Here is a 26,765-nt window from a genome sequence, read left to right as displayed (position 1 = left end):
CGTTTGGGGCCCTGTTGGTCAAACTGATGGAGAGGTTCCATCACAAACATGCTCCAGTCATAAATCATCTCATTAAAATGAAACATTTGAGGTGGAGCAGCTCCAGAAAGATCAAATCAACCATAATACAGGGAAAAAAACTGTCCACACTGGACAACGTCCCTTTAAAGCCTCCAATCAATCAATCTTTATTTATATAGCGTCTTAAACAATCAAAATTGTTTCAAGGCGCTTTCCAGAATCCCAGGGCCTGACCCCAGACAAGCAACAGTGGCAAGGAAAAACTCCCCTTTAACAGGAAGAAACCTTGAGCAGGACCAGGCTCATGTAGGGGGACCCTCCTGCTGATGGCCGGCTGAGTAAAGAGAGAGGAGAAGGGGGAGGACAGGTAGAAGATAGGATAGGTAGGAGAGGAGAGGAGAGGAGAGGGGTAAAGGAGAGGAGAAGTAGAGTGAAGGGGAGGTAGAGGAAGCAACTATCAGGGAGCCCAGCGGCTGATGGGTGCTGCTGCTGGGCTCCTCTAATCCTGCTACACGTGTTGATGTTTGATAACATAGCAGAAGATCAGAAATGTGTTCTGGGCCCAAATCTCCTAGCGCGTCCTCGCCCAGCAGCAGAGTTCAGCTCAATGGGTTGGTTTCAAAATAAAACCTCAAAACTGCAGCGGTCTGATCCTCAAGATCCGGGTCGCTCCGGGATGAATCTACCACTAGAGCTGAGTCTTGCGGCGAAGAGGGTAAAGGAGAGAGAAGAGGGGCAATAACGAAGCCTCGCCTGTCTGACCGCGGACGTCACCGCCCTCCGCGCAGGAGCGGCACCGGCGGCGCATCAGCGGACACAGTCGGTCCGCGGGTCCCGGAGGAACCAGAGGTCCCAGAGAGGAGGTCTCCGCGCAGGTAGGACTCCACCGGCCAGGCTGACTACCTGGAACAGCTCACAAAGTTCCCGAAGCGTCTCAGGGACGTGTATGTAGCCTATTTCTTGCCTCTATCACTATTATTTCCCCCCCTGATTTCTTCTTTATTTTCTTATTAGTTATTATCTTACTGCCAAAATAATTAGTTTTTTGTGAAAAGGAGCAGATAAATGATGGGCTTAAACAGCCAGAATGGTCTGATAGTCAAAGATCGTTCAGGGTGGTTTTAATAAGAAAACACTGGTTTTCTGCTGTATAAACTATTATTTGCCATTTATTTCATTCTTATTTATTTTTATTAGTTATCCAAAATACTTACTGCTTTCTCGGGGGAGGCCTTCCAGGGAAGTTTTTCAGAGGAGTTTAAGAGGCACAAAAGAAACAAATTCTGACTTAAATAAAACAAGTCAGGCGTCAATTTAAAGCTGACAGAACATCAACCTTTGACAGAATCTGCTTCTTAGACTTTAATATTAACATTCAGTTCAAACAAACTTTATTTCTACAGCAGCCCCCTCACATCAACCAGTGAGGGGGCTGCAGGGGGAGGAGAAAGAGCAGGGAGAAGGATGGAAGAGAGGAGGAATATACACTGACATTATGGATGCAAATACCCCAGACATATGGAGCCACTATGGCTTTAATACCAGAGACAGAGAAGTAAAACTGAGCCGGGGTCAAAGGTCAGCGTGTAACTGGAGCCGGTGATACTTGTAGATAGATGGGGGGTGGGGGTGCAGAGAGAGAGAAAAGGAAAAAGAGGAAAGAGAGAAAAGGACAAAAGTACAGAAGGTCTCAATTACATTTAACAATGGGGGGAGGGGAGGGGAGGCAAGAGCTGAATAGAGGAGAGGAGAGGAGAGGAGAGGAGAGGAGAGGAGAGGAGAGGAGAGGAGAGGAGAGGAGGGGAGGGGAGGGGAGGGGAGGGGAGGGGAGGAGAGGAGAGGAGAGGAGGTCCTATGGTCCTATGCTGAGCAGCACACCTGAAGCCCCATCAGGTTCTCCTGGTTCCCAGAGTTACAAAGAGCAGCAGCTTCTCGTTTCTGAGTGGAGGAGCCAAGCTGAGCTGCTAACACAGTGTTATTTTCCATTAGGCCATAAAACATTATGCTTTGCTGCAGGTCTTCCAGTACATCATATCTTCTCCTCTTCTTTTCATTATTTCAGCAAAGCTTTTATATTGTATATTTTAGGCTAATCATTTTTCCTTGTTATTCTATTTGCTTTGTTCTGCTCTATCCATATTTTCTGATGGGGCTGTGCAGCAGACACACATGTAGATGTGATCTTCTGCCCAGAACGTCTCTCATGTATTCATGCAATGTTTCAGTAGCTTGTACAAATGTCAACCTTTTCCAGGCTCTGCCAGTGTCTGCATAGAGACGCTCAGATGTCCTGCTGCTCCGGTATTTCTTTTGTTCGTTCTAACTCTCTAATGAGCACGAACGTTTCTGGTTGCAGATGCCAAACCTTGACTGCTCAGCCAAGAGATGAACTTTACGCCTGCCACATGGAGATACGTCGTGCAATTTGTGCAATGATTCCTATGTAATCCATTTGTTTCTGAATTGCAGGAGGACTGAGCCATGACAGGAGCCTCTGTGAAGGTGGCCGTGAGGGTCCGGCCCTTCAATGCACGAGAGAAGGGAAAAGAGTGCAAATGTATTGTTCAGATGTCTGGAAACACCACAAGTGGGTAACAACAATGTAATAGAAGATCTATATGCAAGAGCTGTGCTGTCCGGGTTGGGGGTGGGGGAGAGTTCCTGCCCATGAAATTGTGCAGATGGAGCGAACCTGATGTCTAGATTTTAATGCTTGCTTCCTGACCGAGGTTGGCGCCTACAGGGAGGAGGCATCCTCTACTGACTGGAAAGATATTTGATCTGAAAGTTGAAGTCCCAAATGAATAATAGATGCGGCTTCCTAAAATATTTACTATTTGGCCTCATTTAGTGGCCCTGTGTCACGATGGGCCCCTTCATTTGGGGGCATGTTTGTGTTCAGTTCCCTGATGTTCTAAACTCCGAACCAAGATTAAAAGTCATGACTGCTTATTCATATTGTCACACAGTGAGTGGAAGATGTTTTTTGTTGATGCTGGGCAGACTGAGATCTCAAACTGTATTTTTGTGTGTCAGCTATCATCAACCCCAGGCAGGACAAAGACATCAAGAGCTTCAACTTTGATTACTCCTACTGGTCCCACACCTCGGTAGCTTTACTTCCTCTAAAATCTACACACTCTAATGGAAGTGAAGTCTTAAGAAATGTGGTAAAAGGCTGATTGTTGCCATCATGTCCGCAGCCTGAGGACACCAGCTTCGCCTCTCAGATGCTAGTGTACACGGACATTGGAGAGAAAATGTTGCTACATGCCTTTGAGGGCTACAATGTCTGCATCTTTGCCTATGGTCAGACAGGTGCTGGCAAGTCCTACACCATGATGGGCAGACAGGACATTAAGGATCAACAGGGAATCATTCCCCTGGTATGGATTTGATCATATCATATTCAGTATCTCACAAAAGGATTCCAGACAAATTAGTGTGCTTTTTGTTTCCTTTGCAGCTTTGTGAGGATCTTTTCACAAAGATCAATGGCAGCACAGACAGCAGCACGTCTTACTCTGTAGAGGTACGGTAGGGGAGGCGCTCTTTCAGCTGAGCCAAATGCAGATCCTGCCAGCCTCTTTTAGTACAGGTGCTTCTCACTGTTGGTGTCATGACTGTCCAATGTCCAATTACCTGAACAGGTAAGCTACATGGAAATCTACTGTGAACGCGTGCGTGATTTACTGAACCCTAACAACCAAGGCAACCTGCGTGTTCGAGAACATCCGCTAATGGGACCGTATGTGGAGGACCTCTCTAAACTCGCTGTCACCTCTTACGCTGATATCCAAGACCTGATGGACTCTGGCAACAAAGCAAGGTGAAAGAGCTGCCCTGTATCTTCCCCTGCAGAAGGTGTAGAGGGTGGCAGGATGGAGGATCCAGTACAAAGCCTTGTTTTAACACCATCTCACTCCTGTGTTGGTAACTGGTGTTCTAAAACATCCACAGCATCACTTGTTCACACACCCTCAGAATGAAACCTATTGTAGCAACAAGGCAACATGAACACATGGAGTTGGAATAGTAAGGGAGCAGTGAAGTCAAAAAGTTGTGTGGGGATCATCGGACCCTCCACCATGCTCCTGCTGCACGTGCACTATACAGTTGCATCCTGCGTAAAAAAAACACAGAATTACTAATGAATGTGTGTCATGACATGCAACCACATGCACATTTAAACTGCTGCAACAAATAGATAAAAACAGAACAGAACAAAACTATTTTTCTGTTTTCCCAGACATCTTTGATGGTGAAAAGCTTTTAAATGCACCTGAATTGAATTGGTTATCATGAGACTCTGAACGTCTCTGTAGCTTCTGCAAACTCATTTATCACATGATCATCCGTGAAATGCAAACGTGCGGCCAGCACAAGTTTAACCTCGGGACCCCGGGCCCTCCCTCGGGACCCCAGAGGTGGTGCTGTACGGGTTGTTTCTTGTGGGGTTTCGGGGGAACACAATGATGAGTTGTGATTTTCTCATCCTGTGCAGGACTGTTGCTGCCACCAACATGAACGAGACCAGCAGCCGCTCTCACGCTGTCTTTAACATAATATTCACTCAGAAACACCAGGAAGATAAGACTGTCAACACCTGTGAAAAGGTACCATTTGCCAGGTGACCCAGAACTAAGGGAGGCTGAGTGTAATGCTGCTTCTGTTTCAGGTCAGTAAAATCAGCTTAGTGGATCTGGCAGGCAGTGAAAGGGCAGATTCTACTGGAGCCACAGGAACCAGGCTGAAGGTAAGACGGCTTCACTGCAGATGTTAACTCTGAACCGGCGGAAGTGTAAATGTTCTGCCTTCTGCATCTCAGGAAGGTGCAAATATCAACAAATCTCTGACGACTCTGGGAAAAGTCATTTCCGCTCTGGCAGAACTGGTACGTGCTGGTACGTGTGTGGTGTTGTTCAATGAAGACCTTGTTCATTTATTCTATTCTGTCTAACTGGTTTCAGGACTCTCTGTCAAACAAGGTAATTTATGTTAAAATACTAACTACTTTTATTTTTGTACAGTCCTATTTTTAAGCACTCGAGTGACATTATGGTTTAAACGTACTGTTTAGAATAAAAAGAAGAAGAAGTGCGAAAGCTTCATTCCTTACAGAGATTCGGTTTTGACCTGGCTCCTGAGAGAGAATTTAGGTAGGAATGCTACAACGAAGTAGGCTGCAACCAACAGGAACTCTCTTTCAAAGTACTTTGTGTCCACAGGGGGGAATTCTCGCACTGCAATGGTTGCGGCCCTCAGTCCCGCAGACATCAACTATGAGGAGACACTCAGCACACTCAGGTGGAAAATGCACAAGACATTTGTTGGACTTTTGCAGTGACTGAAGGGCTGCGACCCTCCATCTCTCTACCACAGGTACGCAGACCGGGCCAAACAGATCCACTGTAATGCAGTGATCAATGAGGATCCCAACAACCGACTGGTGCGAGAGCTGAAAGAGGAGGTGTCCCGTCTGAAAGACCTCCTCGCTGCCCAGGGCCTGACCCAGGGCCAGGCCCAGGTTGTGGACAGTAAGGGTTCATTCTTCCTATTCACACAGCCCTTCTGTGAGTACATGGCTACAGATACACACCTGGAAGAAGACTGGACGGCTACTGGCACAGGACGGAGGTTGTAGAGCTAGCTCTAAATATTGGGATTTTTATTGGAATTAGGACAGTGCACATTGATCATTGAGCAGGAAAACTTCTGGATCAGCAGCTACAGCACTGTGACTGACTTAAACGCAGTTTGTTATCTTTTAGATGGAGACTTGATGCTGTTGCTCTTGCGTCTCCTCTCCACTAACTATAGGGGTCGTAATTTTCTCTCACCAATTAAGGCTAAATGCTTTTCTATCATCTTATATTATCAGTCTCCAAAGTAGTTTTCTCTGTCAACTGGACTGGGTTTCTTCTCTTTAAAGACGTTTCGCCTTCTATCCAGAGGGCTTCTTCAGTTCTGAACTCACTGGGGAGAGAGCTTGAAAATATATAGACCCTGTGGACCATTGGCATGTTAATGATGTGAGTGATCACCTGAGAGTCGTTTGCAGGGTCGTTGGTTGGGTCGTTCACCTAGTTTCGGTTGAGGTGTCTCCCCTTTGTCTGCTGGATCACATGGTGGTGATGGGTGGGTCTCCTGGAATTGTGTGAATGTTTGTTTTGCTGTTGGACGGAGTGGAGGACTGCATTGTACGTGGGTGATAGGAAGTGTCTCAGCCCACCACCTCTGTTTAAGGATGGTTTTTCCAATTTGACATGGATGGCTTCCTTGACACCCCTCACAAACCAGCGGTCTTCTCTGGCCAGTATCTGTACTTGGCTATCCTCAAAGGAGTGCCCACTCTCCTTTAGGTGTAAGTGGACTGCTGATTCCTGACCCGAAGAGGTGGCGCGTCTGTGTTGTGCCATTCTTCTGTGGAGAGGTTGTTTGGTTTCCCCAGTGTACAGTTCCTTGCATTCCTCCTGGCACTGTACAGCATAAACAACATTACTTTGTTTGTGTCTTGGTGTCTTGTCTTTCGGGTGTATTAACCTCTGTCTGAGAGTGTTGCTGGGTTTGAACTGAACCGGTATGTCGTGTTTCTGGAGGATCCTCCTAAACTTCTCAGAGACTCCGGACAGATAGGGGATCGAAACGCTGCGGCGTTTGTTTCTCTCCTCCTCTCCCTTGCTGGGGTCTCGCTTTCTTGAGGTTTTGGTGAAGGCCCAGTCTGGGTAGCCACATGTTTTGAGAGCTCTCTTAATGTGGTCCTCTTCCTTCTTTCTGCCTTGGGATGTGATGGGTATTTCTTTGGCCCGGTGTTGGAGAGTTTTGATCACTCCCAACTTGTGTTCCAGTGGGTGGCGAGAGTCAAACTGGAGGTACTGGTCGGTATGTGTAGGTTTTCTGTAGACTTCGATGGTGAGATTTCTGTCCTCAGTGATCTTGACTGTGCAGTCCAGAAAGGCCAGGCTGTTTCCTTTTACATCTTCCCGGGTGAATTTTACATGCGCGTCTGTTTTGTTGAGGTGATCGGAGAACGCTTCCAATTCTTGTGTTCAAATTTTGACCCAGGTGTCGTCCACATACCTGAACCAGTGGCTTGGCGCAGTTCCTGTGAAGGATGTCAGGGCCTGGGATTCCACCTTCTCCATGTATAGATTGGCAACTATGGGGGATACTGGTGAACCCATGGCACAGCCATGTTTCTGCCTGTAGAAGCCTTCTCTGTATTGGAAATAGGTGGTGTTCAAACACAGGTCCAGCATGGTGCAGATTTGGGCTGGTGTTAAGGTTGTTCTTTCTGGAAGATTCTTGTCCAATAGAAGGTGCTTGTGTATGGTGTCTATGGCGCTGGTGGTGGGGATGCACGTGAAGAGTGACGTGACATCGTAAGATACCATAGTCTCTTCTGGAAGTAGTGTGAGTCCACTGACCTTTTGAGCAAAGGAGTTTTTGATGTGGTGTGGGGTGTTGCCAACCATGGGAAACAAGATGGAGGCCAAGTTTTTGGAAATGTTGTATGTTACAGAATTGATGCTACTTACTATGGGTCTGAGAGGGGTCCCTGGTTTGTGGATCTTGGGCAATCCATATATGCAAGGGATGGTTTCTCCTGGATATAGACGGTACTATTGTGGTCTGTCGATAGCTTTATCCATTTCCAGTTTCTGTAGTAAGTCTACCACCTTCTTCTTGTATGAGCTGGTGGGGTCTCGCTTGAGTTTCTCATATGTAGCGGTGTCTGTCAGGAGACTGATTATTTTGGTGTCATAGTCAGTGGTATTGAGTAAGACACCTACCTTTGTCAGCTGGTAAGATGGTGATGTTCTTGTGTTCTTGTCCTTAGGTAAGGATGCAATGGCTCTTTTTTCCTCATTATTGATATTGGAGGTTGGAGGTTTTGCACTAGCTAATGCAGCTGTTACCTTAAGTCTAATCTGTTCTGCTTCTGCTTCCGGGAGTTTATTGTTTCTGATGGCTGTCTCAGTGGCTGTGATGAGTTCGACAGTCGCTACCTCTTCAAGGGTGACTGAAAAATTGAAACCTTTGGAAAGCACTTCCTCTTCGGTTTGTGTAAGCTCCCTGTCTGATAAGTTTTTTTACCCATTTCTCCCGTTATCAGTCTGCATTTCTCTGGTTCCATATTCCATATTCCCCATTATAGATCATACAACTTCCTGCACACCAACTGCGTTCATCTCCCACCCGATAAGATCTATGTTAATATAGTAATAATAATAATAACAACAGCAATAATAATGATTGTAATAATAATAATGATGCTGTGACAGGAACCAGGCCCACTACATCTGTGCCAGTCTTGTCCACCAATCCAGAATCCATTGAATGTATCAGGTTCAGTCCTGGTCGTGAGGAGGCCATTGAGAGACTGAAGGTAAGAACCCAGAGCCTGATTGCAGCCATGTAACCCTCTACATATCAATCAATCTTTACTTTATTCGTGATACACCTGCAGACAATATATATATATATTTTTTTTTCTCTCTCTCTGTTTACATCAGGAAACAGAGAAAATTATTGCGGAACTTAATGAGACCTGGGAAGAGAAACTTCGGAGAACAGAGGCCATTCGGATGGAAAGGTGAGCTGCACAGCACAGCATATGATCTAGAAATCCAATATGGAGTTGACCGGGAAGCTTCCCACATTCTGTTAGGGCACATGACAAACCCTGTCTTTATTGCTGCCGGTGGCAGCTGGCCATGAGACCAGTGCTAGGGCGCCCCACTGGGGATTTGTATTTGGAAAAAAAGGAATATTTAAATGAATAATATTTTTTTAAAGTAAATTATTTTTCCAGCAGTGTGTATCTACCACAAGGAGGCGCTATTGCAGTAGTTAGTAACAGCTTTGTAAGAATCTGTATATACTTAAATAAATATTAATATTATTAATATTAGCTGATCTCTCCTGACGGTCTCTGTCAGATCACTGTAGATTCTTCATGTTTCATTTTCTCTTGCTTTATTTTATGAAATGGATTTTAGAAACGAGGAGTCTGTATCTGCATTTAAGAATGTGTGTTTATCCAAAAACGTGTAGACTGTGTCATTACCCCACAGAGAGGCCTTGCTGGCAGAACTGGGTGTTGCAGTGCGAGAAGACGGAGGGAGCGTTGGCGTATTTCCTCCAACGATGGTGAGGACTTTAAAGAGAGTTGATTAATCCACTACAGTCAATAACTCTTTTCTCCTATATTTACCTTAAAGACCCCCAACAACCCTCGAAAGCCCCAACCTGTGTTTATCGACACAGTTGGTCTTTTCTCCCCCAACGAGGTGCGTCACTGTAGCATTTTAAAGCTGAGTGCTTTTACTTTAACAACTTCGATTATTTTTTATGACGTGTTTGATTGTCACTCAAGGAAAAAAATATTGTAAATATTGGGGAAATCTTTTGTAGATAATCCTCCTTCAGGCTTGTTTTTAAGCGCTGGCTCTGCACAATTTTACTTTTCAACGGTATTTGCGGTTGTGAGATTTTTTGACCTGATTAATCTTGTTTAGACGCCTCATCTGGTGAACCTCAACGAGGACCCTTTCATGTCTGAGTGCCTACTGTACTATATTAAAGATGGGGTCACCAGGTTAGCTATTGGCTTTAATATTATCTCATAGATGAGGTGGTGTTGACGATTCAGCATTTTAAACTAGTGCACATTCTTATCTCCTAGGGTAGGTCGCGCAGATGCCAGCAGCCATCAGGACATAGTCCTCAGTGGCCATTTTATTCAGGATGAACACTGCCTCTTCACCAGTTCAGCTGGCACAGCTGGGGAAAGTGTGACATGTTCTTTGCTTCACAAGCTTATAGTTAACTTTAGAGTTTTACACTATTGAACAGAAATGAGATGCCTTACTGTCTTCTTTCTTGCTAAGCATTAGTAATTCTGGAGCCCTGCAAAGGAGCAGAGACTTTTGTCAATGGCAGGAGAGTCACAGAACCCACTGTCCTCACATCAGGTCGGTATGGGTTCAACCTACATTTCACAATTCCCTCTACTTACTGTATTTGCTGCTATCAGCTACTTAAGATTTAATCCCAGTTATAATATTGAAATTTTGATCTAATTTTAACCTGATAAAGGTAACCGCATCATACTGGGCAAAAACCACGTGTTCCGGTTCAACCATCCTCTTCAGGCCAGAGCTGAGAGAGACAAAGGCCAGCATGCCGATGGCTCTCCTGAGCCTGTGGACTGGACCTTTGCCCAGAGAGAGCTACAGGAAAAGCAGGGCATTGACATGAAGCAGGAAATGGAACAAAGGTAGGCAAAAGAAGGAAGTCTGAGCTTGTGTTTGTTGGAAACCTCTGACTGTTGTTTCTGTGTTCAGACTGCAGGAGTTAGAGGAGCAGTATCGAAAAGAGAAGGAGGAAGCCAACAAGCTGCTGGAGCAGCAAAGACAGGTGACTACAGAGACAAGCATACCAGACAAACATACAAGAATGACACAACTGTTGGGGAGAAAGTGATCAGTTTTCTTCCCGCGCTGTTGCCATCAGAGGAATGAGACGGAAGCTTCAGTTTACTTGCTGCAAGGGCAACCACACATCTGCAGTGTGGGCTACAAGTGTGGGCCCTGGTGAGGTTTATTCTTATACTAGCACACGAACATGTAAGATTACAATAAGCGTAAGTGTAAGTGTCATATGATTAGACAAAGCATGATATATACAAAAGGAACATATAAGAAAATGGGGGATGGAGTGTCGCAGAATGTTCAGGTTGTCTCCTGCTATCTTGAGGTGATAGAACATCAGCTAAAGTAGGTCACAAGTTTCTGATCAGGAGTGATAATAAGTAGTTACAGCATTGTTATATGAACAGTTTTATGTCGGGGAGAAAGTGATCAGTTTTCTTCCCGACATAAAACTTGGTCCTTCGAGCCGGATCTCTTTTGAGATCACGAACCCGAGGGTGCGGTCCTAAAGACATCATCCAACACCAGCAACGACGCCGAAGCCTGTCAACAGCCACTCGTGAGGAAGAGAAAGACCTGAGGACGTGAATTCGTTCCAGGCCGGCGGTTAGAACTGTTCCCAGTGCTGGATGGTGGCCGACTGACGTGTCTCCTCGCAACAAATTGTTGCCTCAGAGGGTGAGACCTGGTTAGACTTAGCCGAAATTAAGTTAGACTTGGCCGTAAACATGTGGGTTAGACATAGCCGTAATTAAGTGGGTTAGACTTAGCTGAAATTAAGTGGGTTAGACTTAGCCTTAATTAATTGGGTTAAACTTAGCCGTAATTAAGTGGTTAAACTTAGCCGTAATTAAGTGAGCTTCACTTAGCAGTGAATAAGTGGGTTAGACTTTTGCCTGAAAAGTGGGTTAGACTTAGCCGAAATTAAGTGGGTTATACGGTACTTAGCCGTAAATAAGTGGGTTATACTTAACCATCAATTAAGTTGGTTAGACTTAGCCATCAATTAAGTGGGTTAAACTTAGCCATTAATTAAGTGGGTTACACGTAGCCATAATTAAGTGGGTTAAACTTAGCTATAATTAAGTGGGTTATACTTAGCCATTAATTAAGTAGCTTATAACTTAGCCGTAATTAAGTGAAGAAAATCGGAAATTGTGTTTGTGTGTGAATAGAGGACTAAGCCATTGAAAGAGTTGATGGAAGAACTCTGCTAGTCCTGTGTTTTACTATTTTGCTCGAAGAAAACGAAGTACTGGTGATCAGAGGAAAAAAGGACGGGTTCTGCCCCTGAAAACTGGCACTGCTGTGTGAGTAGCGCACAGTGGAAGGCCGTGTCAGTGTCCTTCCTCCTATTTGTGTACCAGAGAAGTTTTCTGACCAGACCCAGTAGTGAGAAGTTAAAATGCCACTGTTTACGGAGGGTTGTGTGACGGGGTCAGGAACAATAAGTCAAGAAAGGTGGAGAAGAAAGTTCAATTTTTAAAGCAAACTCTGCACTGCAGACATACTGGAGTGTCGGCGGTACACCAAGATGTTTATGGAGGAGCAGAAATGTGCCGACGCGGTGCTTGTGACAGAGGCCGGGCCGCAGTGGCTTCAAGCCGAGGTAGACCGTCTCACCCGAGAGCTTCGTGAAACGACCCATGAAAAGATCCAGGCAGCTGAATATAGACTGGTGGTTCTGGAGGAGAAGCAGCAGCTGAGGGAGAGATTTGATGAGTTGGAAACGGACTACGAGGCGGTTCGACACAAACTCGAACAGCTAAAAAAGGCATTTGGACAGGCTTACTCCACTCATAGGAAGATGGCAGCTGATGCTGACAGCACGGGAAGAAAACTGATCACTTTCTCCCCAACAGCAACACACATGGCTGTCATTGCCGTGACACTCATCAGTCGTTTCTTGATATGTTAAAACCCTTGAGATGTTAAAAGCCTCAGGAGCCTGGTCTTTCTTCATTTCCCAAAAAAACAAACAAAAACCAAAAACAAGAATGTGGTTATGGAAGGTAAGAGCCACCCAAGTTCCAATCCTCCTAATTTCAAGTAAATCACATTGTTTGGTTTTGAGAAGCGGTGAAAAGTCACTTCTTCCAACCTTAATGCCAACAGTGTTTTCTGCATGCGATAAATGCATGTTTCATGCACTAAAACTAAATTTGCAATTTGCATTTCCTATTTATGATATATTTTATATCAATCAATCAATCAATCAATCTTTATTTATATAGCATCTGTTCCAATCAAAATTGTTTCTAGGCGCTTTACAGAATCCCAGGGCCTGACCCCCAACAAGCAACAGTGGCAAGGAAAACCTCCCCTTTAAGAAGGAAGAAACCTTGAGCAGGACCAGGCTCATGTAGGGGGACCCTCCTGCTGATGGTGGGCTGGGTAGAGAGAGAGGAGAGGAGAGGAGAGGAGAGGAGAGGAGAGGAGAGGAGAGGAGAGGAGAGGAGAGGAGAGGGGGGAGGAGAAGGGGGGGGCATATGTTACAGTTACTATTCAAGATTACGCTGGTATTTAAAGAGGCCATTGCAAACTCAAGTAATTAAAACATAATCATAACAACTGTGACTTTGTGATTTGAAAATGCTCACTGGAACGCACTTTGAACTCAACTACACGTCTTTTCTTACAGTTTGTGGTCCCAACTCATTTTTAAAGGAAAGATGTTTGTGGATTCAACACACAACTCATGTACAACTTCGCATGTTCCAATTAGTTTATACTCTATATTACTTGACAGAATTATGAAAGCAGGCTGGAAGCTCTTCAAAAGCAAGTGGAAAGTTATATGCCAGAAGATGGTGAAGAACCAGAAGTAGAAGGTAGAGAGAGTTATGGGATTTTTTCAAAAAATCATGAGAAGTTTTTCACAAATACTGGTTGTGGGTTCATAGTGCAGTGGAGAAAGAGGGAAAAGGAGCTGGCCTCGGGCGCCTTTCGGAAGTGGAGGTGCTACCAATTTACATCTCTTCGTGATCTCATTTGGGAGAATGCCATCTTCCTTAAGGAGGCCAATGCTCTGAGCGGGGAGCTCCAGAAGAAGGTGATTCTATAGATGTGATTTTCACAGCTATTCTTTCACATGACTAACAGACACTCATATATTGTTTTGCTGTTGTAGGTCCAGTTTCAGTTTAGGCTGTTTACAGATATGCTGTACTCACCACTGCCTTCAGACCTGGTACCCTCAGGGGTCAGGAAGGCCAGAACTATGCAACACTTCCCACGCACCCTTGTGGTTGTGGAGGTGCAGGAACAAATAAACCGGGCCACCTATTACTGGACACTAGAAAAGCTAAGGTACTATTATGCATCAGGACTCATCACACTGTTGATTTTGATAAAAAATAAGTATCAGAACATCTTTTAAAAGATGTGAATTTATGGAGCAGTGGTTTGTGACACTTGCAGGCAGAGGCTCATCCTTATGAGAGAAATGTATGATCACGCTGCTGATGTCCCCAAGAATACAAGTGAAGACTGTGTTAAGGTGACCTCGGGAGGTGATCCTTTTTATGAGCCCTCTCCCCGGTTCCACCTGATTGGGAGGTAAATACATTGTTTTATTCAACTTAGGAGGACAAATGTAGGATTTTGGCTATTTCTTGTTGGTTATTAGACCAAGACTATTTCACCTACTGTGAGCTTTCCTTTTGTGGAATGCTCATATTAAGGTGGAACATATTCAGAATAATATGATTTTCAAAATGTGCAGATATGGTTTAGGGTCTAAACATTCAAAATATAGGACATAAAATATGACGTATGTTTAGCTAATGGCTTCAGGCAGGTTATTCTGGAGGTTTTCTAGTTCTATTATAAGACTGAGTCTTGTCATTGGCCTTCCCTGTGTACAGTCAGAACCATTAACTTTTAAAGCCTTTTGGCTTCCTCTGCTCCAATTCACATGTGCATCTGCTATTACATTACTGCTACGCAAAACATTGTCCTGAGTATTATGTTTAAAAGATTTCACCCTTTACGCTTGAAGTCAAAATATATGATCTTGTACCTCACTGATCAATGCTCTGTAAATCCTGGAAGGCAGGAAAAATGCAGAATTTGATCACTACAAATGGGGAGGAAGGAGCCTCTACAAATCAAGAGCAAAGGGCAGCCATGTCCATCGGAAGAGCATATCTGAAGTCTGTGTGGATGCTTTGCAGCTGTCTGTTCTGTCCTTTAGTCAAAGCCAGAGAGAGTAAATGAGAGCTGTCTCATTTTTTGATTGTGCACTGCTTCCTCTTCAGGGCTTTGGTTTACCTAAGTAACCTGCTGTTCCCTGTGCCCCTGGTCCACCAAGTGACAATTGTCAGTGAGAAGGGAGAAGTAAAGGGATTCCTCCAGGTGGCAGTTCAGGCTGCACCAAGTAAGACACAGATCCTCAGCCTCCTCAGTACAGAGACATTACCCACGTTTACACAAATAACCAGCTCAAATGCTCAAAGTTGTAAGACCGCTATACGTACTAGGAAACCAGAAACCAAAGGGACATTAGCAGGACACCATCTTGGTCCATCAGAAGAGCCAAAATACATGTACGAGAGAAAATCTCCAATAAAATACCCCCGAAACCCCTTCATCTGATTGGTCCCTTGGTGGCTTGTGAGTTTCTAAGATTCCAGGACACCTATGAAAAAATGTCATCATGGAGCAATTTAACACTGTTTGTTTGCAGAAGGAATAAGCTCCATCTCACCAAATGTAGTCAGCAAACGTACTTGTCACAGTGAATAATTCGGATTAAGTGCTTGATGCATGTTTTGATTGAATCACTTTATTTTGCATCCATGTTACCAGTGAAGTTAGAATTTATGTATGGAATAAACACAATCAGACTGGAGAAACATCTGCATATAAATGTGGCTATAATGGGGCCAGGAGTCCTACACACTCAGTTCATCTAGTTTTAAATAATTTCAATCCAACCCCTCCTCAGTCACTACAGGTGGGCCTCAGGGCTCCGTCCTGGGGCTCCTGCTCTTCACCACAAACCTTCTCAGAAATATGATTATTAAATTTCCAAAAAATTGACTTCCGTTGCTTCATGGATGACACCAAGCTCTTCCTCTTTAGAAAATCAAACTGCACACCTCCTCACTCACCTCCTGTTTAACTGAAATCAAAACCTCGTCTCAGCACACACATAAATGTATTGTTACGACCTGTATTGTTTCTGTTTCGTTGCAGCAGGTAAAGAAAATCCTGAGTGTGTGTCAGAACTACAACGCTCAGCCAAACTCTCATTTGATGATCAAGATTATGAAAAGGTAGAACAAATTTGCTATATGCTGTACAAACTTCCTGCACACGTCTACACCAAGAAACCATGTGTATTTTTACAGTTCCAGTCAGATTCCTGTTCAATTGGATTGTCCCACACAACAGGTCAACAACAACAACAACAACAACTGATGTGTAGGTAATTGACTACATGAATCAATGACTATAGTGTAGCTGTTTACAGTCATGACACACTTTAACATTCTGCCATTGTGTTCTCCTGAAGGAGGGGGTCTGTGCTGATATGATAAAACCTTTATAACACTGTATATAGACAATACACTACAAATCAACACAAAAAGAGGATGTTCCTAATCAAAAAAGAAAGAGCATTTCTATTTTGTACTGATGGCAGCAGGTACGCTTGAGGCTCATCTGGACAGCCTACATGAGACTCCAAAGGAGCACCTAAGAATCGGGAACCAATTTCCCTTTCGGGTGACTGTCCTGCAAACATCCAGCATCTCTCCAGAATATGCTGACATCTTCTGCCAGTTCAGGTTCAATCACCTTTTTCTTTTGCACGTGGATGTCCACGTTTTTTATGTCCTGGAAACGTTTCACCACACCGGTTTATTTCAGTTTCATCCACCGCCGCGATGAGACCTTCGCTACTGAACCTTTTAAAAACACCAGTCATGATCACATTCGTCTCCACCATGTGCAGAATGTAAGAAGTCAGATAATGTGCATCAGATGTGTCCCACTTTAATGTGTGCAATTCTGTAAGATTTTCTGTTTTTATAGATTACCGTTGAAGTTACGAAATCCTTTGTCGACTACATCAGGACTCAGCCTCTTGTGTTTGAAGTGTTTGGACATGACCGGAAACAGCCTTTTGCCCCTCTTTCTACAGATATGATCAGGTATATGACTTTGATCTTTTTGCATATGGACAAAAAGATGTTCCAAAAATTGCCATATTGTTACATTCACATACAGGCAAATACTTCATCCCAGCAGAAGACAGTTTCAACGAGCACTGCCACTGTCCAACCCAGGTTGAGCATATAATCCTAATCTAGAACTTGTGTTCTGTTGTCACTCAATGATCTCTTGTCCTCTGAATTTACTGTTATTGGGTATGAGCAGTTGGCCCGGAGGCCTCGCTGGACCGGGAGATGTCCCTGGAGTTGATTCGATACCTTGTCCCAGATGTGTTCAAAGGCGCGCTGCTGGACTCACTATCAGGGCACGCTCTGTCTGCTGCTGGCGTGGCTGCTTCCTTCACAATGGAAGGAAATGGACACGATCGGCTTGCAGGTCGACCCACCTCTATCTGCTCAGTCATTAAAGCTCAGCAGCCGGGTTGGTCTTTGTTTTTGCTGAATTATTTGCTGAAAAAGTCTCTATAGCTAATGTTCTTCCCCCAACTGTTTCTCAGGGGTGTCCAAACCTATTAAGCTAAATGTTGCTTTCAGAGAAACGCACAAAACGCCGAGACACTAATTTATTCAGGAATTAATGTATTCAACAATTAGTTTGAATAATTGGATGCAGTATAATGTTGAAATAGCAGTAAAGGGACCGGTATGACACTTGGTGGGAACAGTGATTTATTAGAGAAGGATTGCTTCAGTCATTGTTACAGAGCCAAAATAGTGCCATTAATAATGGGGAAGAAACAGAGAGTTTGATATTGGAACCATACCATAGCATTAGATGGTGGACCAAAGGGTCCGAAGGGTTTGTTTGCCTCGTTGTTTTAGCGAGTATTTAGCACATAGTGTTATTTTGCAGAAAGGCTCAAATCATGAAAAGTTGGCCTTGTGAATTCATGTTCTACCCATCTCATTCAGAGGTCTGACCTTTGCTGGAACCTGTCTCACATGCACATCTCCATCCTAGTACCTTCTACCAGGCTGACATCAATAAGCTGCCAGCGAGCTGGCCCCCGCCAGATTCAATCAGATCTCATGGTTTTCTTTGAGATTTATGAACCGGAGGCCAACGGGGAGTAAGTGTCTTAGTGAGCCTAACATTAGGATACAAAGAACAATCATCCTGAGCTCAAGTTTTCTTCTGTTATTCTACAATGCAGTAGTATTAACATGCTAATAAAACAGTTGTGTTTCCACTTATTGTCTTAGCTACGTCCCTGCAGTGGTGGATCACAGAGGAGGATTACCAGGTCAGGGCACTTTCTTCTTGCACCAGGTATGCAAACAGGACTATAAAATCATGTTTTAGTGAGATATTCTTAACTCGATGGCTAGAGCCCAGTCACTCAGAAGGGCACAAGCATAATTATGTTGCTGCTGATCCATAGAACCATCTACCAGACACTATAACCTTGACAACATATGCTTGCTCAGCACAAAGGGCTGCTCAGAGATACAGTTGTTGTTGACTTAACTCCACATTCCAGTGGTCAGTGATGCTAGAAAAGCACGATAGTACATAAATAGTCCTTTTACCATTTTACCTGACTGAATTTGTGATTTATTTTCTTCCTGGTATTGCTGGAAATGCTTCACATTGAATCTAGTTAGAACCAAATTTGCAACATTAGAACAGCTACTCTAGTTCAAGGAGAGCAGAAATAAAGAAGCCTTTTGGTGAGAGGCCAAACATCTTCCAGTTGCTTTCAAAAGTTCAGTTGACTTGTCGGCAAACAGTTATGGATTAATAAGACATGGATGAATGAGACCCTGCGTGGAAAAAGTATTTCTATATTTTACATCTCTGTATTTGATGTCTCTATAACAAATATAATTAAATAAGAGAAGAATGTAATCATGTCTAAGTTATTATTCCAATTGTTTAGCAGGTCTAATTCACATTTTTATATTGTATTTTTCGATTTGTTTTTTTCATTTTGAATATTTTAAACCAGCACTGTTAAAAGTACTCTGTATTGATTTATGCCCTGATCTCTTCTGCTGCTGTAGACTTCAATGGAAACAACAGTTTCCTCTGAGTCCGATTTTTTTGTTGCCAATTGTGGATTAATGAACATGCAAGTTTTTCACAAAATGTTGGCAGTTGTGAACATTATGCCAGCGAGAAAAATGCAGTAGAAAATCATCAGTCATCAAGTGATACATGATGTTGAGGGCCTGTGGTGCCCCCTAACTCGAGGCCTACATCTTTTATTTTACTCCCAACTGCAGGGCCTGCAGAGGAGAATAATTGTTACCATTATACACGAGTCAGGAGGGGATGTAGAGTGGAAAGATGTCAGTGAACTTGTTGTGGGTAAGATTTGAGTGTGCTAATTTTACTTTGATAAAATCAATAATTCTCATCCTGACCTAACTCAATGTGCAAATGGTCTCTCCTTAGGATGCCTGCGTACCACCCCTGAAACTGAGGAGACCACCACTGACCCCAACATTATCTCCTTGAACATCCTGGTTGCTGGCTACATCAGGCCTATGCAGGATGATTGGTAACTTACTATTCAAGCACAACAGCATGACCTTGATTGGTATATTCCTTTCAAGAAAAAGTTGTAAAAGTGCATTTTATCAGTTAATAGTAACAAGTGAGAAGAGATTATGATTTTTTTGCTATTTGCCACAAATTAAAACATTAATTAACGGTTATTAAAACACCTGAACAGCGGAGTGGTATCGTCTCTGTCATCCCATTGCTCATTTAATGATCAATCCATCTGTTTAAAGGGCTTGTTCCAGATTAGAGCCACTTGAACTCATTGTTTTGGAAAATTAGTTATGACCTGCCCTTTAAGTCTTATTGATTCTGAAGCTAAAAGATCTGACCTTCAAATGATCAAAATCTTCTTCTGAACCTGTCCAGATTATTTTTGTTGTAACATCAAGATTCCCTTGGCCCAGTTTACACAGCATCAATATGATCACCTTTCCCAGTGATTGTTAAGACTGAAAGCAGATGATTTTCTTAATTGCATTGTGAACTGAACAAGCAGGACCTGAAAAAAATGTCAAATGTAAATATTACTTGTTGAATCTTAATGTTAAATCTAAATGTTAAATCTAAATCTCTCTGGTGAAACTAGCCATAATTACCTCATATACACATTTCCTCTGTTGGTAACAGGAAATACTGAAATAAAATCCCAGGTAGGGGGAAAATTAACATTTTGTACAATTTTTTACAATATTCATGTTTATTTTACTTTTCTTTTCGTCACTTTAGCAAACTTTTTTTTTGCTATCACACATGAAAGTAGCATTGCAGGCATATCTTAGCAACACTGACAGCACACTCTGTTGGTCAAGAGATGCACATTCTCATAGCAACAGTGAAAGATGGGTAGAGGAGAGACAGTCAGAACCCGTTTTTATTACAAAAAATAATCACCCAATAAAGATTTTCCCTTTAAAAGGGAGGCATCTTTTAGTGCCAAGTCTGTTTTTTCAGACTTCGATGACAACCCAGTCTGAGACCTGTGATTTATTTGAAGGTGGAACATTAGATTCAGATATAACATTTGAATTTAGATTTAATATTTATAATTAGTTATATCAATCTAGATTTAGCATGTCCATTTAGATTTAGCATTTAGAAGTCGAAATAACATTTAATATTTACATTTAACTATTTGCAAAAAACTATTAAAAAAACTGACTATTCTTGTGTGGATTTTTTCTGTGTTTTAATCAATATTTTAGAGGCATAAATATTTAATTAGAATTAATTAATTATCCAATTCATATTCATGAGAAAGCAAATATGCAACTCTTACCGCAAACAATTATTACACGGGCCAAAAATGTACTGTTGTGAAAATTATGAGGTACTGCACATGTGTGTGTGTGTGTGTGTGTGTGTGTGTGTGTGTGTGTGTGTGTGTGTGTGTGTGTGTGTGTGTGTGTGTGTGTGAGAACAATCACGTAACAAGTCATTGTTTTGCTTTTGCAGCCAGTTTCTGGATGCTGACATGCCAAGGTATATTGTTTTGCCTATATTTTCCTCTTGTGGTTTCGCAACTTTGCTCTATGTGATTGATTCCACCAGCATGTTTTGTAACTCTTTTAATCTCACTGCCGCTACTGTTAATGGGAATCATGTGAATGTGAATTACTGTTAGTAATTCATCTGATCCTAACTCCAATCAATTTTCCCTCTCTCCCATTCATAGACAAGTTTCTTTGTGTCTGAGCTGTGTGTTTGTCACAGTACCTGTGCAAGACAGATAAGGAGCTGAAAGGACAGAACAATATAGTAGAAAAGTACCAGAAGCTGTTGAACTGATAAATCATTATCAGAATTTTAATCCACACTTCTTCAATGAACGAGAGATTCACTCGTGAGGAAGGGGAATAGGGCAGGCCAGACAGAAGCCTAGGATATTTACCAGGTCTGGGACGGAACAGGCAGAGTTGGAAACGAGGAATCTGGGAATAAACACTAGAAAATAAGGCATGAGTCACAATCTGCCAGTGAGTGTGTATAAATCTGAGGTTTAACTGGAAAAACAGGAGTGAAATTGGGCTGATGGCTGGGGAGAGCGTAACAGTTGTACTGGATTGTCTCAACTGTTGTGGAGCAGACTGGGACAGATGAGTATGAATAAACACTAACACGTTCAGCCAGAGCAAAAAATTTAGTCTTCCGCCATGTGAGCCGAGCTTTTCCAGAGCCACTAATTGTGGCCTCTGGCCTCATTTTCTATGTTAGGGTGTATAATGGATTTGGCTTAGATTGACTCTTTAGGAACTTGCTTCGATTAACTTCTAATTCAAGTGAAAGGAGGTAAAATTTGAATGCAATGCCATTCTTGTACTGCCTCAGGTCCTTTTACCGCTTTGAAGCCACTTGGGATAGCTCCATTCACAATTCGTTGCTGTTAAATCGTGTCACTCCATGTGGGGAGAAGATCTACATGACACTATCTGCCTATTTGCAGGTGCAGTAGTATGCAGTATGGGAGTAAAGATAGTGGTGTGTATGGTGACATGTGCATTTCGTTTCTCTATTTAATCAACTGCAGCTGAAGAATTGTACCCAACATGCAGTCATTACTAAGGATATATGCATGGTCTTTTACCCCCGAGAAACCATGTTATCAGGTTTTCTCTCAATTCGCAACCTTTTTGGCACTGGAAGTCTGAGAACAACAGAAGGGTGAGTTTCACCTTAAAAATGGGAATATCTTGTGACACTGGCATCCTCTCTGCACTATGCTTGACTCTTTTTGCTTGTTCGGTTTCAGAAACTGCGTTACAGGAGTTTATGAAATCAATTTGTATAAGATGCCAGATGCTGGAAGTCCAGGTAAGATTTACTTTTACATCCTTCTGTCAGTCTTCCCTGTTCCTACACTTTTCCATTGCAGATATGCAAAGGAGATGCCGGCAAGTGCTGGACAGCTCAGTGATCTCTGTCCATGGGGAGGAAATCCTGGCTGACTGGAGGCCTCATACTAACAACCTCATTTGGAGCCACTGGTGGGAGCTGGAGAAACTCAGCTATCTTCAAGATGTAAATACCAACAAGTACTCTACTTTTATAGTGTAAGATACTGTAATTAGCAGTATTTAAATGTTGCCACTAATAAAATAATATTATAATCCATCAATTTTAAGATTCCTTGGTAAGTCAGAATATTCAGGCCTACAGGTCTAAAAGTTTCATTTTAAAGCGATTGTAATGGCCCTACTTACAAATTCTAATTTTTTTTTTTTATGTGTTGATATCATTTGATGGAATAAAATAGACTCAGGTGGTAGAGTGGTCGTTTCAATGATGTGAACCATTTGCATATGTCCCTAAACAAATCGTTAGAAGCCAAAATTGCTCTGAAAGTTGCATCTTCAGTGTATAAATATAAATTAATGCTAAATCCATAATTATTCCTAAATCCAGGCTGGTTACTCTACTATTTGTTTTTACCATCATGTGAATTTGACTACACACTTATAATGTACGTAAAGCACTTTGTATGGTCGAAGATGAGAGAAAAAGGGTTTTCGGCATCATCTGTGTGAAATGTAAATTTGTCTTCAAAGCACATGACACCACCCCTGAGGCAGAAATACACCAAGGAAGTGATGAAAGTCTTTGCACCACGTTGCTTTATTGGCCATGTTTGGTGACATATAAGGAATTTGAATCTAGTCCATCATCACTCTAACAAACTTTACAAAAACAATAAAGAAGTAAAGACCAGTAGGAATGTGTCCTTTTATAACTATAATGATTGTCAGTATTTAAAAATATTAATTTTTCTCTTCAGAACCAGTTGTCCGTTGCAGTCTGCTGTTGTACCTTTTGGTGGTAAATTTGCAGTACTTCGATTGCATCAATGCTGTAGCTCAACTAGAGTAATCCAAATGTAGCTGAACAATCGTCCCCTGAAAGCTCAGATGTGAATCAACTTAATGGTCGGTGCAATCTTTGTATGTGCTACATTTTCCTTATATTTCGCAAACCTGGAAGCAGAAGCTTTACAAAGAGCAACCAACAGTGTCCTAGTATGGCCAAGTATAATTGGAACTACGTGGAGACTCCGAGATACTGATGTATTTGAATTAACTCGGCATTTTAAAGTTTACAGATGATGCAAAACGGGTGTGGCCCAACAACAACAAAGTAAAACTGCAAACCACCACCAAATTATTGAAGAATAGAAGTGATTTAGCAGTTCCTGAGGCAGGTTGAACTTCCTAAACAGCCTGAAGAACCACATCCTCTGCTGCTTCTTTTTCCAGATTGTGTCTCTGATAGGACTACTTCAGGTCCTGACCACAGTAGATATGGTGCTTTTGAAAATAGTGAGATGTGGGAGTTGGGGGTGGTCTTCTCTTTAATTCCACTGTCACAGTCTTGAGCGGGTGGTGATGCTGAGTGTGCAGTGCTGGATGTGGTGCTCCCCAGCATCACCCGTTGCCTCCTGTCACCGAGGAAGTCTCTGTGATGTTGAAGGCTGAGCTGAAGTCCGCAAGCAGAACGTGGCCATATGTCCCTGCAGAATGGAGGCTCTGGAGATTGTAGTGCAGCCCCATATTCACAGCCTCCTCAGCTGACCTGTTTGCTTGATGAGCTAATTGCAGGGGCCCAGCAGCAGCTCCATGACGTCCAACAGCATCTCTGAAAAACTCCACAGACAAACTCCTCTGCAAAACACTCGAGTTCTGAGAAACCCGGAAGTGTTTAGTGTAATGTTACAATGCGCTAAAACAAAATACAACATACCTATTTCACATTTTAATGATTTTCTTGCAGGTTGTTTAAACAAGCAAAATGTTTAGATTTCAGAAGGGTGTCTCCTCTTTGGTCTCAGGTGGAGAAAACTAAGCATTGCCTGTTATTAAGGCAGAAACTTGAGTCTACATTGGGTGCAGGTCAAGATCCCCTGCTGTCTTGTGTCACAGAGGAGCTGAGTGAGTCTCAACAACTTAAGATCAATAAAGAGGATAATTGCAGTTCTGAAATAACAACTGAGAGGCAGAAGACATGCGTTGCTAAGGTTAGCACTTGTTCATCATACTGAATTTACTCTTAACAGCATTATTTAAATCAAAGTTTGAAGAAATAATTCAGTTTTTGAACTCAGTGTTTGCAGGTGCTCACACTTGCTTTCAACCCTGAATTCAACTACCCCTGTGTTGGGCCTAGTGAAAGCCAGGTAGATCGAAAATACTGATATTTATATAAATAACATACAAAAAATGGGATTTCAATGTGTAATTTTGTGTGTAATAGCTCACAACCCTAAAATATTCCTCTTTAATTCCTACTTTTAAGAGCATTGCATCCTCTTCAATGTGCCCTTCTGTGGTCGATGGTCTTCACAGCTATGAAACCAGGTCAGCCCTTGTAATTATTCATGTATGTGTTGTATATATTGTCATCCCCCTGGTAGCTGAGGAATATTAGGAGTTCAATGATCTTTCAGCCTTAAAGAAGTTTTTAGAATGAATCTGATTGTAAAAAGTCACAAATAATCTAGAAGATTTAGGCAGCAAAACCTGGTATGTGTGTTGGCAACAGGCCCAGTTTAGACACGCTACAAGAGGCTGAGGCTAAGTCCATGACTGAAATCAGCCCTTGCACGACTAGATTTGTCCCAGACATCCAGGAGATCAGAGTCAGGTGAGTAAACATTAACACTCTGGAGAAAACACACCACACTTGTTTACACAGTTTCTTTTCTTTTTTAAACTCCGCAGCCCCATGATTTCCAAGAAAGGTTACATACATGTTTTGGAGCCCCATACCAATAGATGGGTAAAACGCTACATTGTAGTACGTCGACCACATGCCTACTTCTACAACACAGAGCAGGACAGTGTGGAGCGGGCTCTCATCAACCTCTCCTCTGCTCAGGTGGAGTATAGTGAGGACCAGCAAGCAATGCTGAAGGTCAGTGACCTAAAAAATGTCCATTATATATCATTGTCTGCTGTTTCAAAAGTTCTAGGACAAAACAAGTGTTCTGGCAGATGTTATTGCGTGCCAAGAGGAGCTGCTGTTGCGTTTTTGTCTTGTAATAGCGGGCAAAAGAAAATCTTGGGTGCATTGGTAGGAAAATGTCAATAATGAAGTCAAAACACCTTTCACGTGTCTAGAAACCTGTCTGCTTAGTTGTGTTTAGGAGGAACAGTGAGCAGAACAGTAAGCCTTGTTTTCTTTCTTTTTGAAAAAAAAAATAGACCCCTCACACATTTGCTGTGTGTACGGAACACCGTGGAATTTTGTTGCAAGCAGCGAATGACAGAGAGATGCGTGATTGGCTATGTGCTTTTAATCCTCTCTGAGGTAAGCAATGCTTTGGCAGTCAAAGTCAAAAAGTTTAAAACAACAGTCATACATTCATCTTTGTGTCTTTCAGGTCAAAGTTATCATTAAAATAAATTGGATGGATGAGGATGAGCCCTTGAAGCCCTGGCAGAATCTCCAGCATTTGTTGAATATCATCCCTTGTGTGTTAAGCTATGTCCATGTGGTTGCTTCATAAAAACACTGAGGTGACATCTGTGAAGTTGCTGTGCCTTTCCTGGAGGAGACCAGACCAGTCATATATCACTGACTTGTTTTTTTTAACAACATATAGAGGTAAATAGCGCAATAAAATACCAGTGAACATTGTAAAATTAAAATAAAGCAATGGCAAGCCAGTTGATAGTTGTGTATGTTTTCAAATTCTTGGCACTTTGAAAGATACAGTACTAAAGATCATCATTCATAGCTAATTTTATTTTCAGTTTCATGACTGCTATTCAATTTTCATCAAGATATACAACAGCAGTAAATATACACTCAACACATTAAGGGCCCACCAATGTGGATTTTGAAGGAAACCAGGATGTCAGTGTTAAATAAACTAGATTAAACTAGAACAATTATATTGCATATTGTGTACTTTTTTGAGAATAGACTCAAGCATTACAGAAAAAGGCTGGCCATCTAACTGCTTACTGTGATCAAAGTAAATAATGAGAAACAGCTCTACAAAACAGATTTTATTCTTCAATCTTTGATGAGGACTAATTCCATTTAAATCAGATCTGAACAGAGCATTTGTCAATTAAAATCTATTTTCTGTCAGGTAGGTCTTGAGTGCTCATCCTTACCAGCTGCAGACATTTTTTAGAGACTAAAGCTTCATCAGGAGAGGAGAGTACGGTACATAAACCAGTGCGGAGCACATTGTAACAATGCTTGATGAAAATGTTTCATATACAGTAGTACAAAAAAATCTAGCTAAAGTACTGTGACAATCTGGGTTCTACAAACGAATAACTCAACCAGAGACTGAATTTAGTACATTTAATACGTCACTTGACTACAGGAGGATGCTAATCTTGATGCCGAGCCTCCAGCAGACCTCACCGAACACCTGAGCCTCAAAGTTGTGGCCCTGGTCACTGTGCAGTTCCTCGGGCACACCTGAGTGGCAGAACGTCTCACTAACTAGGTGCTGAGCTGAGGTAGGTGCACTCTGATCAGGAAACCCTGTAAGCCACTTGGTGAAATAGTCCATGGCTGCCAAGACCTAGTAATTCCCTTGGTCAGAGGTGGGAAAGGAACCAAAGATGTCTATACCCACACGCTCCATTGGAGCCCAAATCTGGTACTGCTGTA

General features: G+C 42.5%; 1 protein-coding gene across 1 annotated transcript; it reads left to right on the top strand.

Moving 5' to 3' along the window:
- Window positions 1-647: 647 nt before the first annotated feature.
- Window positions 648-26,183, top strand: LOC101076693 (kinesin-like protein KIF1A). Its single transcript, XM_029827994.1, has 50 exons — window positions 648-896; window positions 2,491-2,608; window positions 3,058-3,131; window positions 3,225-3,407; window positions 3,488-3,553; window positions 3,672-3,850; window positions 4,526-4,637; window positions 4,700-4,777; window positions 4,850-4,915; window positions 4,992-5,009; window positions 5,102-5,180; window positions 5,250-5,328; window positions 5,404-5,558; window positions 8,307-8,410; window positions 8,538-8,617; window positions 9,099-9,174; window positions 9,246-9,314; window positions 9,543-9,622; window positions 9,710-9,816; window positions 9,915-9,998; window positions 10,123-10,303; window positions 10,371-10,443; window positions 13,207-13,288; window positions 13,361-13,509; window positions 13,588-13,766; window positions 13,878-14,015; window positions 14,717-14,835; window positions 15,657-15,736; window positions 15,812-15,884; window positions 16,105-16,249; window positions 16,332-16,419; window positions 16,497-16,615; window positions 16,692-16,750; window positions 16,842-17,057; window positions 17,598-17,706; window positions 17,840-17,906; window positions 18,863-18,947; window positions 19,035-19,140; window positions 20,598-20,624; window positions 21,471-21,585; window positions 21,670-21,803; window positions 21,892-21,953; window positions 22,015-22,160; window positions 23,962-24,147; window positions 24,235-24,306; window positions 24,426-24,487; window positions 24,672-24,773; window positions 24,851-25,043; window positions 25,334-25,439; window positions 25,513-26,183. The coding sequence occupies exons 2-49, from the start codon at window positions 2,503-2,505 to the stop codon at window positions 25,436-25,438; spliced, it is 5,067 nt and encodes a 1,688-aa protein (XP_029683854.1). The 5' UTR covers window positions 648-896; window positions 2,491-2,502; the 3' UTR covers window position 25,439; window positions 25,513-26,183.
- The last annotated feature ends 582 nt before the right edge of the window (window positions 26,184-26,765 follow it).

The sequence above is a fragment of the Takifugu rubripes genome, chromosome 20 (genome assembly GCF_901000725.2).
Source record: "Takifugu rubripes chromosome 20, fTakRub1.2, whole genome shotgun sequence".
NCBI lineage: Eukaryota > Metazoa > Chordata > Actinopteri > Tetraodontiformes > Tetraodontidae > Takifugu > Takifugu rubripes.
Note: the sequence above shows the minus strand (reverse complement) of the source record. Positions and strands in the feature narration are given on the sequence as shown.